Source organism: Atta colombica, unplaced genomic scaffold (assembly GCF_001594045.1).
Source record: "Atta colombica isolate Treedump-2 unplaced genomic scaffold, Acol1.0 scaffold215, whole genome shotgun sequence".
In the NCBI taxonomy this organism is placed as follows: Eukaryota; Metazoa; Arthropoda; class Insecta; order Hymenoptera; family Formicidae; genus Atta; species Atta colombica.
The window spans coordinates 38,520-55,027 of NW_017259311.1; the positions used below are offsets into that span (position 1 = coordinate 38,520).

Sequence of the window (16,508 nt, forward strand, 5' to 3'; positions counted from 1 at the left end):
ATAAAGAAAAATCGACTTCTTTCAAATATTATATTGATTTATATACATATATTTTTTACATATATTTTTTATATATATTTTTTACATATTATATATAAACTTCAAATGTCGTAAGGACGCCATAATGTCACCCTGAAGACATTTAGAAAATGTTTCAAATGTACGCCGACTCATCTTTTGAATATTCCGATTTATTTGGGGGATGTTTAATCTTATGGATAACTTTCAAATTTCACAAATGCTTTATATTCGTTTTCAATGTAGATCATCAATGTAGATTAATTCTAATCTCGGTTCAATTTATTCTTCAACTTCTACTATCTTTTCTCTCTCTAGAATCAGATTAATTCTTAGAATCAGAAAAAGACGAAGAGTAAGTTGAACCAAGATTAAAGTCAATCTATTTAAGTCAATCTACTTAAGTTAATGAAAATACTTAATTATTAATGTGTTAATAATGATCGATCGGAATTCTTGGTATGCTTCAAGTTTTAAGCGGCGGTTATTTAAATACCTGTAGCTTTATGTCTGGAAGTATCAACATCGTTTGTGCGTCCGTTCGCCAGAGCGAATCGCGGGTATTCGAGTTCGCTTTTCGATCCGTGTCCTCGCTTTCCCGGTCTTCACGTATTCGGCGTCGAACGTCCTCCGCGTGTCTTCTTAAGATGAGAGTAACACACGACCGCTTGTCGACTGTCGTCGTCTTCGGCGGAATTCTTTGGAACCGCTAGTTCGCTACCGCGAAGTTCCCGTGCTCGCGGTCGCGTCGTTCACACGGTCGACCGGAAGTGCGAAGCGACTCCTCTCAACCGAGTTCGATATTTCAATCCCAATATAATAATAATTCACAATCTATCGTTCTCGTGGAGTACAAAAATCGTGCACTGTCTACTTTACGCGATGAAAGGCATAATGTCGGGTGTTTCGCTGAGCAGAAGAAAGCGGTGGTGCGTTTCTTCACGTAGCGTCCGAAGAAATATTGGAGAACTCTGGAGAATTCGCGGTCATGTAGAGAACGGAGAACACTGTGATGAACGGAAGGATGAGATCGAGAAAATTTCGAGATTGTCAGATGACGTTTAATCAGCAGGCGAGTTTCGGAGCACGAAGTGAAGCTCGACAATCGCGATCGATGCGATGGCGTACACGACTTCCTGATCGGTGTAGACGACGATCCATCAACGCGGCAACCTAGAGCTCGGCTAGAATCGGTCGCGATCGGTGTAGCTCGGCGAAAGGGAAAAAGAAAGGATGATGAACAGGGACTAAGGAGTAGGGACGGGCCCGGTCGCGAGGATGGGCCTGTTGTGTGGCTGACAGCGCTACAAGAGAAAGGAGAGGGTAGAAGGAGAGAACACTGCACGTTTCGCTGTGATTGTGATAAATTTCTCAACGGAAATTTCAAACATCTTTTGACATCATTCGAGGAAAATGAGATTGGTATCGTAACGCGATAATTATACGATATTAGAGCGAAAGTATAAATAATAAAGTTTAGATTTATGATATCGAGAATGATTTCAAATAAAGATCAAATTCCTAAGTTTTAAATTAATGTTTTTCTGATAGAGAAGCAATGTTTCCCATTTTGTAAGAAAATGTGATAGGATGATGTTAATTTTTGATTGCCGTCAATTTGTCGCGTCGTTAATTAGAAACTCATGATATAAGACAGGTACACTTACTTGCAACATTAACGTTATCGTGATTGCAAATGTCATGCGAACGTGAACTATCCCTGAAATTGCAATGAGGTCAAATATTTCTAGACACACGTAATCATATTGAAAACAATGAAAACTATTTAAACTTAAAGAAACATCTTTAAAAAAAAAAAATATATATATATATATATATATATACATACGTATATATATGTGTGCCAGATGCATGAAAAAGGTATCGAAAATTACATTCCTTTTAATAAAAAACGGATACGAAATAAATACAATTACCAAGTAATATAAGTCTTTATTAATTCGTATTGCAAATAATTTCCCTACTAGACATATTAACCCTAGAATATTGCGTTTTAACGCAACCAAATTTTTTCTTCATTATAATCCAATTGACCATTTTAATCTTTTCACTTTCTATCTTATGTTTTGCGTTATGAAATACTTGACTAATTGCATTTATTTCGTATCGATTTTTTATTAAAAAGAATGTAATTCAATACCTTTTTTATGCACATACATAGCGTACATTTTTTCTTTTTTAAGAGATTATTTTTTAGAGATTTCACTGCTTTTTGTAAATTTTTGAAAACAATAACGTCGTCGTCGCCCGGCGTAATCGCATCGTCGTTGTCCTTATGTGAATTATATAGGACCTTTTTTATAGAGCATTTCCTAATCTAAAAGTGTCATAATAACTATATTCTTGTAGAACCAATAGATTTTAAGATATTCGTGAAAAACTGTTTTTTACCAATGGCCCTCTATAAAATTTTTAATAAAAGTCACATCGATGAGGACTTTTGAGATATTGTTTAGAATGGCGAAATAAAGGCCCATGCAAAAATTTAGCTAACAGCTAAATTTTTCCTCAGATTTGTCATATCTTTGTCTAATTTCCATGGACTATCTCGTGTACTTGTTCGACCGTTGCGATTAAGTTGAAAAAAGCGACAGATGGTTGCAAGAACTTTTCTTCTTTGAGGTAGCACCTTAAAGAAGCATTTGCACTTCGACATTCCAATCTGACTAGACCGGATGGCTACTTTAAGCCGGTCTCTTTAAGATGATCACTCTATACACTTCAAGTCAAGAAAGCTTGAAAATCCAGCAAAATCCATTTGTTAAAATAAATTCTATGATATGAAAAATTTGTGTAATTTGATACATCTAACTATACACCACCTTCCATTTAACATCTCTCTCCTCCCCCACCTCGGTTTCATACTATCATTTAAATCATATTTTACGTAAAGTTTTGCGTACCACTTTAATGATATTATAGTAATTATTGATTAGATCTTTGTATATAATAAATCCAAATAAATTACAATCCAAATAAATAAATAAATTACAATGATGAATTACAATCTTAATAAATGAACTTTTTCGTTAAATTTCGCTTCGTTTCATTAGGTTTTCAATTACAACCCATCTTTCCAATCTACATAAAAATTATATGAGGTTTGATTTGGGGATTACAATAAAACAAAACTCAGAATGCAGAATCTTCATGTTGTAAATCGAAAGTTAGATGCTATAGAAAATCAACATTGCCACTTTGAGATAGACACTGAGAGGAAGGAATCGCGCTCGCGATGATTAGTTCATCGGGATAAATGAGCTTGGAACTGAGGACTTTTCTGCCATCTGTTAAGATAGAATGTAACCTTTTCGAATATTTTAATCTGGACCGGAAAAATTTCCGCGTTGAGGAAAAAGATACCGTGCACTTGCCGCTCCAGGGAATACATACGCGGTCAAGCGATATATTTACGTAACTGATTGCGAAAGAACTAATCGTTTTTTACTTGTCGCACCTGACAAAACGCATAAAACGCGTATTCTGGCATAAAAATGGAATACGCCCTAAGCGACTCGCGTGACGCAAAAATACCGCGCTCGCTGATTTTGCAATGTGAAATTGATATTTGCGATTTACGGCACATTGCATGATTATTTTTTTATATTGGCAGGTTTGCGTTATGGCAGATTAGAAGCGATGCATATAAACAAGCTCATCCGTTTGATTTACCATTCTATGTAAGGCGTGTCTATGACTGATATTCATATAGCTGATTCTTATTTTAAGAACTTCTTAAGATGCTAATACGGCCCTCTGATTGGCTTATGACATCTTAAGACTATAACACATACTTAAAACAGTCTCAAATATACATACAACAATTGACTATGAATATCGGCCTAGCATTGATGTTGTAAATGGCCAGATCTTCACTGATGACTACTAATGAAGAAACTGCTCATGAAAGAATTTACTCTTTCTCTATAAAGTTAATTTCAATACTTTTCGATAGAATTGTTAAAATGTATCTACAAAAATTTCGGAGAAATATGGTATTAATCTTTGCATTGTTACTGTATTTTTCGAATTACCTGTAAAAATTATTATGTATGATAGTCATAATATCACTCATTTGTTGCAACAATTTAGTGAACAAAATTTTTCAGAAAATTTAAAAGTATGTTCTCTTGAAATATCTCTTTTTTTTCTATGTTTCCATTCTTTTTCTACAGAAAGAAAGATTAACTCAGAAAGAAAGATTTTTAGTTATGTATGTCATTGTTGTAACAAATGAGCGATATAAAGATACGTATCAATATCCATCCGTGCATTTTTGTTACCCAATTCAATATTACGCGAGCAAGCCTTTCTCTGAAAGAACGCAAATAAATTCATTCAAAGATAATAAATAAAATTAAATATTTCATATTTCAGAGATGTTATTATCTTTTCATTAAGATATGTGTCATATCTAAAAAAAATATTAAAAATATAGAAATTTCATGGTTTGTTCTATTATTACGTCTCTGAATATTTGTATATTTGAGCACAATTCTCTAATTGGTTTAACAATTATTTAATTTTCTTTGTTTATTTTGATTCTTATACGTAAAATCGCATTTCATAATATTTATTTATAAATTTGATGAGAAAGTACAACATTAAGAATTAAATCAAATTTTATACATATATATATTGATCAAACAATAATAAATATTCATGCAAATGTTTATTTGGATCTACTTACATATTCAAAAATTATTGACTTAAAACTACAGAAAAATATAGCCACATTTTGTTGCAAAAAAATTATTATAAATGAAATTATTTGTTTTTGCAGTTGATCAGATTGTATTTACGGGTTAATATCATCAAAATTTTTTTAATGATATTGGCTTATTTTGGCTGATTGTTTGACTGATACTTTTAGATAAGATTGTATAGCCAAAACATCTTTAATTAACTATTAACTGTAGAAATTATATGTAATGTTAATTATATGTAATGTTAATTAAAAAATTTCCAAGAATTTTTAGCTTTGACTGCAGGATGTGAAATTTGTTTTTTGTCGACGAAAGAATATCCTTTGTGAGATCCTTAAGTATGCAATAAAATTAGGGACCGTGGCAAGGTTAACGAGCGGCCGTGACGTGACTTGTTTCGCATTTAGAGGCACGAAGACGCGCTGCGTGTCGCCGACATGTGCGATTACGCACGGTGCGACGTGACTCACATAAGTTTGTACCTATCGTTTGTATCCCAAGGCGGTCACCCCAAGGAATAGGAAAATGCAAGGAAGCGTCTCCGCCGTTCGGGAGTACCGGAAGGCAGCTACCGCTGCGCCTGACAGCTGTGCCACCGGCCGCGCCAGCATGACTCACGCGAGCACATCGCATACGCTATTAAAGCACTCGATCAAATGTCGCTTCGTTTTTCTATTGTATGCGTAGTGTGTACCATGCTGCCTTGCAGACGAAACCGATGCGAATTTCAGAACGGCTGCATTCAGCAGAAAAAGCAACTTTGCAAATATTCTTTGTAAGATTCTTTAATAGGATTTAGAATTGATTTATACATTTAGGCGATTAGATTGAAAGAGGAATTAGAGGCAAGAATTAATTTATTAAAAAATCTTACAATAATATAAAGCTGCTTCTTTTGTTAAGTGCAGCCAGAAACGGCTCCACGACCCTCTTGGATGTCTTCTTTTTTAAAAATATTTATAGCAAAATGTTATATAAATTATATACTTTTAATACCTATAAAAATGTTTAATCACAATTTTAATATTCCAAAAATATTTTTTAATTTAAGAAACTCCTAAATTTTTACGGCTTAAGACTTATTATTTTATTATATTTCATGTTATGTAACGTTATGCAAAATATCTGTGCTGTGACTTGTATTTTCCGCCCCTTGCAAGCAAAAAAAATTTTCACTTGCGACGCGTAAATTAAAACATAAGGACGGAAAGATATGGAAACTGAAAATTTCTCTTTTTTTGGTTGTTGGCATTTGATGTTGGAAAAACTTGATTGACAATCCAATAGCATATAAATCCGCCAATGGCTCTAGCTTTGAAAAGTTCCTGAACCCATCCCTGAATGCAGTCAATGGCTGCATTTACAACAGCAAAAGCAACATGTAATTCTTGAGTGTGATTGGTTTATATATTCAGATCCAGTGAGAAACTACGGACAAGATCAATCATATTAAAGAATTTTACAATAGTTGCAAAGCTACTTTTTCTGCTGAACGCAGCCAATGATAAGTCTGACTCATCCTGAAAGACAGACAAAGATTGATATCGCACAAACTTCATAATATTTGATATATAAAATTGCTATTCTTTTTTTAATGCGGAGTCTATTAATCAATCACATTCGAATATGAGAAGAACAGTAATCGACTATAATTGATCAATTTTCTATGACTTAAGACCCTACGACTGCTATTGTAGACCCACATTACACTACGCTCTTTTAATGTTTTTAATTAAATATAATTCTTTTTGAAACAAATAAAGAAAAATAAAAAAGAAATGCCAAGAAATCAAAATAATTTAAATACGTGATTTGATTTTTATACTCGATTCCGCAATTTTTTTCTACGCTCAGACTTCAAAGAAAGAAACAGGAAGGTACAATTTCAAGAATAGAAGTGCGGTTAAAGACGACAGACTTAGCGATTAGATTAGCGATCTTCTTTCACATGAAGAAAGAGTCAGCCACTTGTTCAGGGAAACACGTGCCAGCTCATCGATTAGTAATTGCCGTCACGACGACGTGTCTCTTGATGATTCGTCCCTTGCCAGATGATGTACATGCCCTAACCAATCTTTCTCTCTATATAATATCGATATGTGCAAAGTTTTTAATATAAAATAAATTCTTTCGATTCCCAATCTTTTCATTAATCATTTTTTTTTATTCGCTTTAACAAAATTTTAATTTTTAAATTTGATCTTTTCTTTTTTCTCTTCTCTATCATTTTTGTCTCTTTTTCACATGATAAAAAGATACAATCTGTGTGTTAAAAATTAATATAAAAAGTTTACGTGATAAAGGACGTTTTCGTTAAATAAAGGAATAATTAGGATTCTGAGACATTACAAGAATAAAAGCAAGAATAATATAGCAAGAAGAATAATTTTTTTTTTTTACATATGCGAAGATTCTCAGAAATGTTTCCTTTAACCTTTTCGCGCTATAAATTGCAAATGATATATTGATCGTTATCTTTCTGATAAAATAAGATCTGAAAAGTGTGAATAAACCATTCGATTATCTGATTACATAATTTTTTTTTCCGATAAGAAAGAGTTATTTTCTTCTATTTCTATATCTGTGGCATGATTGTATAAGTCTCATACGCAGATTCGCTGATAAAGATTCGCTGCATAAACTATAGAATTCATGAAATGTCGCAAATGGCATTTCACGAATTCTATATAGTTTATAATTTCATGCGAATATATGCATACAGAATTATTCACACGATTTTACACCTACGTTTCATGTATTCATATACATTTTCCATATGAAAAGACGTACGTCTTTAACGAATGAATAAATGATATCTATTATTATCTATAATATAAATAAACAGTGAATTTGGAAAATAACGGATCAATGTCCTTGACTTTCACATATATTGTCAAGGTCATGATTCTGAATGATTTTCAGAAGATTTTAGCCCATGCTCGTTATTCGTTATTCGTTTCAAAAGTTATTAACAAAATAATTAAGAATAAGAATTTTACTGGACATACATTTGAAAAACAAAAAATTCAACAAGAAATAGAAATAATGAGCATAACGATCAAAGCTAGATCTTTGATGCTTAAATAATTCAATCTGAATTACTATATACTATACTAGCGCTATATTAGAATCAAGCATTCTATTAGAAAGATGTAATATGCTGAAAAAATGTAAATAAATTTTAAAAAATAATTAAGTTCTACTATATAAAACAAAAATTTTCTGCTTTAAAATAAATTTTCTGTTTTAAAAACGTAAATTTTCTTCGAAAATATTATTTTCTTATATAATTTTTGTTTTTAAAGCAAAGAATTTGGTTTTAAAGGAGAAAATTTGCGATTTTGTCTATCCCACCTATCCTCCTTTATCTAGGAAGGTGACTTTGGTTCGCGTGAAAAGTCGCCTCACATGGCAGGTGAAAAGGTGAAGTATTGAGTTATTTGTAATAGTTGAAATTAAAAATATACAATTAAATACATATTTATATTGTCAACTTTGTTTGTTAATAACTTTTAAAAGAACGACGAGCGCGGGCTAAAGTTTCTGGAGATTATTATTCAGGGCCATAACCTTGACAATATATGTCGACAATATATGTCGAAGTCATTGGAGATGGATGCGTTGTTTTCAAGATTTATCAATAATTTTTCTGGATAAATCTTATAATGAAATTTTAAATAAAAATTGCGAGGATTGCGCCGTGTGAAGTGGTGATTGAGATCTCCTCGAAAGAGGAGAGAGAGAGAGAGAGAGAGAGAGAGAGAGAGAGAGAGAGATATTGATTAAATGATTGATTGATCTTTATTAGCTTCAATAGCTACAATGTGTGATACAATTTAATATAACGCCTATTTATTAATTATCCAAATCGCCAGACTTAAACCAATCCAATACATCTACATTGTACTATCCCTCTCCACTCCTCATATATAGCGCTCTGTTAAAGTTTTTTAATCTTTTTTTCTTTTTTGTTTCATTAGGTAAATTTGTACTAGGTAAATTGTTGTACATTTTGAATCCATTATATAACAACATTCTCTATTCCTCTCTAGTTTTACATCTTTAATATTTCTTTCTGATCTTGTTTGTACTCCTTCCTCTCAAGAGAGAGAGAGAAAGAGAGAGAGAGAGAGAGAGAGAGAGAGAGAGAGAGAAAGAGAGAACAGGTGCGTTATGCGCCGCGCGATTTCCGGAATGGTAGACGAAGGTGCGGCGTGGTACGCGTGATGGAGAACGTATCCATTCGAGCGTATTCCGGCCGTGGTCGGAGGAGCAACCTAACCGCGCGATCATTGCCCGAGTTTACTCCTGTTCTCGACACAGCTGACGAGCAGCTAATGGCCAAAAAGACTCACTTTTTGAAAAAAAATCGACAGTGCAATTCCCAATCGATTTAAAAAAATCTTTTTTACGTAGATACTTGTAATTAAATGCTCTACAATGTGATCCCGTATATTATAGGATTGCCAACAGTTACAACGAAATCAACATCTGCTACGGCTGACAATTGATGACTGCGATTCTGTCAGTGTTAAGCCCAAGTTGTCATTCAGTACTTAGCTAGTACTGCGCAATAGTTTGCTAATATTACGCTATGTCTGAATTGTGATAGCAACCCAATAACGGTCCAGCACCGCCAATTGTAAAATCCTATATGAGATAAAGAGCCTTTTCTTAAATTGAAAATGACAAATGATTCAAAAATGATTATCAAAAGTGATATTACATCTACAATATTAAATTTATACTTACGCCAAATTAGATACAATATATATTTTCGAGACACTAAATATGAATTTAGCAACTAAAAAATTCTAAACTTAAAATGACATTAAATATGGAAGTCAAAAATATTTAAATTATACAATATCCAATAAATTTTCAAAAAAGATAGTAAAAAAAAAGTATTATTATTTTTAAATTATATACATATTTATACATTGTTATCTGGAGAATATTATTATTTGGCAAAATTTTGTTATATTATTTCGTTACTGCTAATATATAATAAAGCAATGCCTAAGCCTTTTTATCGCGTTATGGTTAGGTCTATCTGTCTGCTATTAAAAGGATATTTGGCTTTTTGTTTCAAGCGATCAAGTGACGCAACAGCGCCAGCGTCGCCAAATGCATAAAAATGTAAAATGGACTCGCTTGACCGCTTGATGCATGAACGTTATGTATCGTATATGCTCGTGCAGCTGCCAAATTTGCGACTTTATCACTAGCTAATTTATCTGGAATTTTGACATCGACAAACTTCTGATTAAAATTATTAAAACTGCAATAAAAAATTTTGTACCTGTTGAAAACATTGATAAACATAAATTGTTCGATATATGTAAATGCATAAATGACGTATTCGTCATCTTATTATTTATGAATGTCTCGTATACAACCATTTTCCTCATTGCGCAGTTTCACAATTTATTATTTGCGACACAAAGTATGACGTAAATTGAAATTGTTCTATGAGAAAAAAGATGATATTATAACTTATAATGATACATATTCACAAACATTTCCTTGACAAATTATTATTTCTAAATTACTTTCAATTTTCCTAAACAAAAATAATTTATTCTACAATTCATGTTTTGCAATGAATTTATAATTTGTTGTGTGATTAGAATTTTAATAAAGCAATCAGTTTCGTATAAATCTTATATCAACAATTTCTTCACAAACAATATTTAATTGGAATTTTATCTCGTTATTATCATATAATTTATCAAAATGAATGCAAAATAATTGTAAAAATATGAAATCTATAATTTTAATCGAGAAAGAGTGAGGTTCTCAGACGACATACACGAAAACGAGACATATAAGATGTCTTAAAGACACCTATAAAAAGACATTTTTAAGATACATTTTAAAAAAAAAAGATGTCTCAAAGACATCTAAAAGACTTATTACATCTAAGTCTCTTTAAAAAGTCTTATGTCTCGATTTTGAACTTTTTGTTCTCTGGGTTCGTGAAATGATTTCAATTTTAAATTCATGTCGAATTTTTGAAAAAGTAGTTCAAAGTAGACGAGAGTCTGAATCGCTACCAATTGGCACTTAATCGAAAAGTAATCGCTTCACGTAATGTGATTTTATCGTTTATACATTCAGAAGTCGAGCGAAAAGGAATGCATGCATTCTTAAAAATACAAGGTAACAATAGGCACGTGCTCTTTTACGATGTACCTCGTTAAAGCAATTATGCCAATTGGATGAAGCCTAAGGAGGTAAGAGTCGCACGTCGCGTTCGCCAAGGTAAATTTTCTCATCGTTATCGAGATATAAAAGTCGCTCGTTTATCGCTAAAAATTAAACATGTAAAGTACAATACACTTTAATAGATGCAAAACACCTGTATGTAAACATAAGCATCATAAATATGTACACTATTAGAGAGAAAGAGAGCTATTAAAAGAGCAATAGTAATCCAATTAATTAAGTTAAATAAAAATTTTGTAACATTTAACTTTCTTAATGTGTGTTTCGAAATGTAAATCAATATCCATTTCTGTAGGTAGTTTTAAACTACAATGTGTCCACATTAACGTATGCATTCAGTAAAAATTATACATCTTCAGTTGCAGACAAAATTTTCAAGCGAAAGTTCGTCGAATATTTTTAATAATAAATAAATAATGCAACTGTAATTAAAGTTGTAACTTTATGATATGAAACAATTAGACAAAATGTAATGTGTTAATGAGTATGTATGACTAATGTAACTCTGGTATCTCTAGACAAATTTACAGCTATTCTGAATGTGTGGCAGATATTGTTATCTTTTATTTCTATGATAATGGCTATGGTACGTCGTATCTTTGTGGAATCTTCCTACAAAACGTCGCGTCGCGTCGCGGGGATTCAATGCGCGATTGCACTCGTGATATCTCGCAACGCATATGGCTCAAGTAAGTATCGCATGCGTAAAGTGTACGTAACATCCGATGAATTATAACAAAAGATTGAATATCACTTATATCCTCTTGCACTTATGGAGGAGCGAGTAAAAACATTCTCGACACAAAAATATCTCGTGATTAAGATAGTGTATCGTCAAACACGTAATGTGAGCGTGACGTTATTTTTAAGATGAGTTTAGGTAAAGTTTAGGTAAAGTTTATACGTGTAAGTTATTTAAAATTTTTGCTTGAATGAAATTTTCGTGAAATAAAAAACTGATTAATAAACAATAGAAAGATTTCTGAATAAATTCTACTACAAAGATTTTGGAACAAATAATTTTTATTTAAAAAATACTATTTAATTTTTTGTATTGTTAATTTTCTCGAAATTTGTTCCATTGTTTAAAATATTGTTACTAAAATAAAAAATTATCTAATATCAGATCTAGAAAATTATTCTGTTCTGTAAAAGATTGATTTTCGTTTCTAGTTTCGTTTTTCTATTTTCGATATGTTATATCGATATGTTATAGATGACCATTATCCTTGTCAATCAATAAAAATTATATTGGTGAATTTTGTGATATCTCGAACCATCCAAGGCTAACTTTTATCTTAGAAGTAGGTGGAGACTCATAAAATTTTTTGGATATCACATTAATTAAAAATGACTTATACCAGAAACCTTATTTATATCAGAAACCTGTTCTAATCGTTATTTGAATTTATTTCAAAATAAAGAAAGTTTTTTAAACTACAAACGACTAATATCTGAAATGATTTTTAAACATAAATAAAAAAAAATGGAATTCTTAGATCCCTTATACTGTATACACCACTTCAATATTTTTAAGATTTAATTTCCCTCTCTTCTTTAGTTTATCGAGTATCTTATTGTGTTGTTGCTTAACACGCGATCTCATTAGATCCATGACAAGCGTACTGTCAACATCGCATGATACCATCTTTTAATTGCCATGTAAGTTTTTTTATTTAATTAATAATACCTTTAGTTTAATTTTCAATCTTCATTTCATTGACTTATGGTTTATTATTTAGTATATTTGGAAATTTAATGAACATTATTGGGCACATACGGATGCGATTTGACTATTCCATTCAGATATTTTAATCATAGTTCACATAATGACGAACAAAGTAATTTTTGTAATCTTAAACATAATTTAATGATCCAATTGTATAATTGTATAATCAATTTGTATATATTTTACTTATGATTTTGGTGTAATTGCTGAAGGGATTCCTAATCTACGGGTCAAAATGTTTAATTACTGTTATATACAGTAAATTATAATCGCAACGACGTTCAACGTTGGCTCTTAGGCTTTTTATTTTTATTTAAAATAAAAAATTCATTAATATAAAACAATGAGAAACAATTTTAGAATAAATCCTTTTCTGAAAAAGGAATGTATTTTAGATATAATTCTCGATAAAAAAAATGACAAATTGTACAATTTCTTTCTTTTATTGCCAGTTTATCTCTTTCAAAAGTTACCTTATATAGTAATCATCGTAATTGTTAAAAGAAAAAATGATTAATCAACAATGTGCCACTGCTATATTTACCATTTAAAATTAATATTTTAAACATTTTGAAATGTTTCTATTCAATTATTCTTTAACAGAACACTGTTTATGATTATTTATAATATAGCTTTATATTCAATACCATAATTTTCTCTCACACTGTCATAAATGACCTGATATTATAGAGCAATCGTAATAAAAAATACAGATTAAGAATTTTTTTCATATTTAATTAAAATTGATTACATTATCTGATTATTTGCATATATTTAAAATATAAGATTTATAACATTTTAAAAAGAAATGTTCAAATTTTAATGAAATAGTTACAAAGTTATATAATTTTTAAGTTCAATTTTATATATTTTTTTTGGTCATACTAACCGATTAGAAAGATTTGTTATAATTAATTAAGTAATTATAGGGGATAAATGGAAGTGTGTGTGTGTGTGTGTGTGTGTGTGTGTGTGTGTGTGTGTAAAAATTGTAGATCAAATTCTTTCTCGGCATGTGAATAAAGTATTCTATTATTCTATAATACTAAAATAACAAATTAATTAATAGATAACGGCGAGTCACTCTGTGACCGAGAAAAAAAATTCTCGGAAAAAGATACATTCTAGACTATAATACATTTTACAATCAATGAAATTGTGACTTCTTTAATTGCCAGCCAATCTTTCTCAAATTTATAGCATATATCGTACGGTATGCATTGCTGTAACTGGTTCTACACATATGCAATGAAATTTCCATTCGATTGTCCATCGCGATGAAATTTTAACATGCATGCAATACGTATAGTTAATACGTTATATGTTTGTACAATAATATCACACCTGCATCTGAAGGATACTCAATTATGCATGAGCGTGTGACGCTGCAAATGAATTTTTTAACTTGTTAAACTCGCATTGTAAATTTCATTCCGTCAGTTAGTATCCGATATTCATTTTACATTGATTATACGCGAGAGTTACCACAAGTTAAGTTTAGATTAAATTCTCTCCTTTTCGTGTATGAATTATCGTGTTTGCTTTCATCAAGAGATAAAAGCATTTTATTAAATATGATATGATTATTAAATATGATATGATTATTAAATATGATAGGAATGCAACGCAAATAAAACTCATAGTTGAGCAATAAGAGGTGACAGTGGTAAACGCGATCCTGAACGCGGCATCGCCAGATAGAAGCGAAAGTGAAAGTACCACGGGCCTTTGACAGAACGATCGTTAAGATTGTTTCCGGCGGATCGAATCGATGGAAACATATCGGATCGAGATCGACGCGATGATCGCCAATAATCACGGAAATCCCGAGAATATATTTCATGACGTGATGGATCCACGGCGTGTTGTAAAAGCTCGCGCTATAAAAGCGAAACTCAACTAGTCGTCCTTCGAGCGCGATAAGTTTGTTAATTTGAAGTCGCGGGACCGTGAAATTCAATAGGAATCCGGCGATAGTGATCAACTTACCCGAACGAATCGCGGCCGATCGAAGCCGCCATCGTCGACGACGTCCCCTGCCACGATCGGAACATTCATTGTAGCCGCCGTCGCATCATATATAATATTGCTCCCCGTCCTCTTCGATCAAACATCGATCATCGTCATCATCATCATCATCAGCATCATCATCATCATCATCATCATCGAACTAGATTCTATACTATATATGTATAGAAAGCACTGAGTGATACGTCGCACGGAGCAAGCATCGTTCATACGTTCACAAGTACGCTCTCAGGCATAGACGCGTGCTGACCGATCTGCGAGCTGCGAACACACAATCGAAGAATTTCAAGACCTCAGCTCGCGATTCAATTTAAATAAATTTAAATCGCTACGTAACCGTCAGCGTGAGCGCGCCACTCGTTCCTCGCGCGACTCTCGATTTCGTCGGTCGGTACTGACAATGAATTAATTTAACTGTGAGTAAACCGGAGCTGACCGGAGCCGAGTGATCGTCGCGCCGAACCGGGCTGGGACCGGGGAGATCGATTAACGCGATCGTGTAGCGTCGACAGCGCACGGCCACTGATCCTCCGACTGCTTCGGATTTCGGGCTCACTGAGCTCGCTCTCGACAGTCTCGACACTCGACTGACTCAACACACGGGACACGGTGAACGGTCGAACGGTCGAACGATCGATCGCCGTGCCGATCACTCCGAATAGGTCGCGTATATATATGCTCGATACGCTATACGAGAGTATATGCGACAGCCACGTACCACGCGAACACACTCGTGTCAGACTATCGCTCGGAACTTGGAACTCCTTGGAACAGTCAGCGCGCTGCAACGCGCGCCAAGTAGCAAGTACTGTACAGCGAGCGCGCGCGCGCGCGCGTGCGCACACACGCACACACACTGGCGATCACGCGAGTCCGTTGCAGCGGTCCGCTTATATTAAGCACAATACACCTTGATAACTTTCATGGGAGATTGGCTGCGGTACCTGGATGTTATCTTTAAAATGATTTTAACTCAACTGACATCAATTGACATCATTGAATCGGTAATTAATTTAGGTAGCATTTGTTCTTTTTTATCAACATGGATTAGAATTATTAGAAAATTCCGATATCGATACACCTCTTTGTATTTGGACAATATTTCTTGAACAAAGGCAAAATAGTTTCTAGAAATACAAATTAGAAAGTCTTGTGTATCAAACAATATATATAGAAATTTTTATGATACTTTTTGAAATTTTGTAATAATAAACTTTTTTGTAAAATAAACAAAAATGAACGCCTGACAAAATGGATCTCAAAACTGATACAGTGAGGCAGTAATATGCTACATATTCTCATTCTTTTTCCTTTACAGGCATTATTTATACAAAATATCTACAAGTGAATATATATAAGATTTTTTAGAAATTCTTTTTATTTTTATACAAAACGTTTTTCATATATTTATATGCATACTTTATGCTGTTCTACAAAATGCAAACATATAATACACGATTTTTTATTTATATTTACAAATTTATATAGATAATATTCTATGAGTGTCCAGGAAAAAATAACGAAAAAAGTAACGACTCATTACTTTTTGAGTAACAATAATGGTAACGGTACATAACGAGTTATTTTTACAAGATAACGTTGTCTATTCTGTAAAGCAATGTTTCTAATATTATTGTTGCTTGATAATTAGTGAATACTATAATTAATCAGAATTTAATCGAAATCATTCAAGTGACTTTAAAAAATCAAATTAAAATTAATTTAATTGCAGCGATTAATTCAACCGATGGAACCATATATGTATATTTATATATATA

At 32.4% G+C, this 16,508-nt stretch overlaps 2 protein-coding genes across 5 annotated transcripts in view; one reads left to right on the plus strand and one right to left on the minus strand.

Annotated features, from left to right (window-relative positions):
- LOC108687736 (rhophilin-2) overlaps positions 1 to 15,652 on the minus strand; it is a 45,989-nt gene extending 30,337 nt beyond the window's left edge. Inside the window, exons 1-2 of one of the 4 annotated variants that reach the window (XM_018193664.1) lie at positions 15,130 to 15,652; positions 14,692 to 14,991 (exon numbers count right to left, since the gene is read on the minus strand). In XM_018193664.1, coding sequence (XP_018049153.1) covers positions 14,692 to 14,760 — 69 coding nt within the window. In that variant the 5' untranslated portion in view covers positions 14,761 to 14,991; positions 15,130 to 15,652. Of the gene's footprint in view, positions 1 to 514; positions 860 to 14,691; positions 15,041 to 15,067 lie in introns of those variants that run through there. The other 3 variants (XM_018193663.1, XM_018193662.1, XM_018193665.1) reach the window with 3 other exon arrangements.
- LOC108687735 (exonuclease mut-7 homolog) overlaps positions 12,599 to 16,508 on the plus strand; it is an 18,729-nt gene continuing 14,819 nt past the window's right edge. The window contains exon 1 of the mRNA XM_018193659.1: positions 12,599 to 12,635. The gene's annotated coding sequence lies outside the window, so the exon portion shown is untranslated. The remainder of the gene's footprint in view (positions 12,636 to 16,508) is intronic.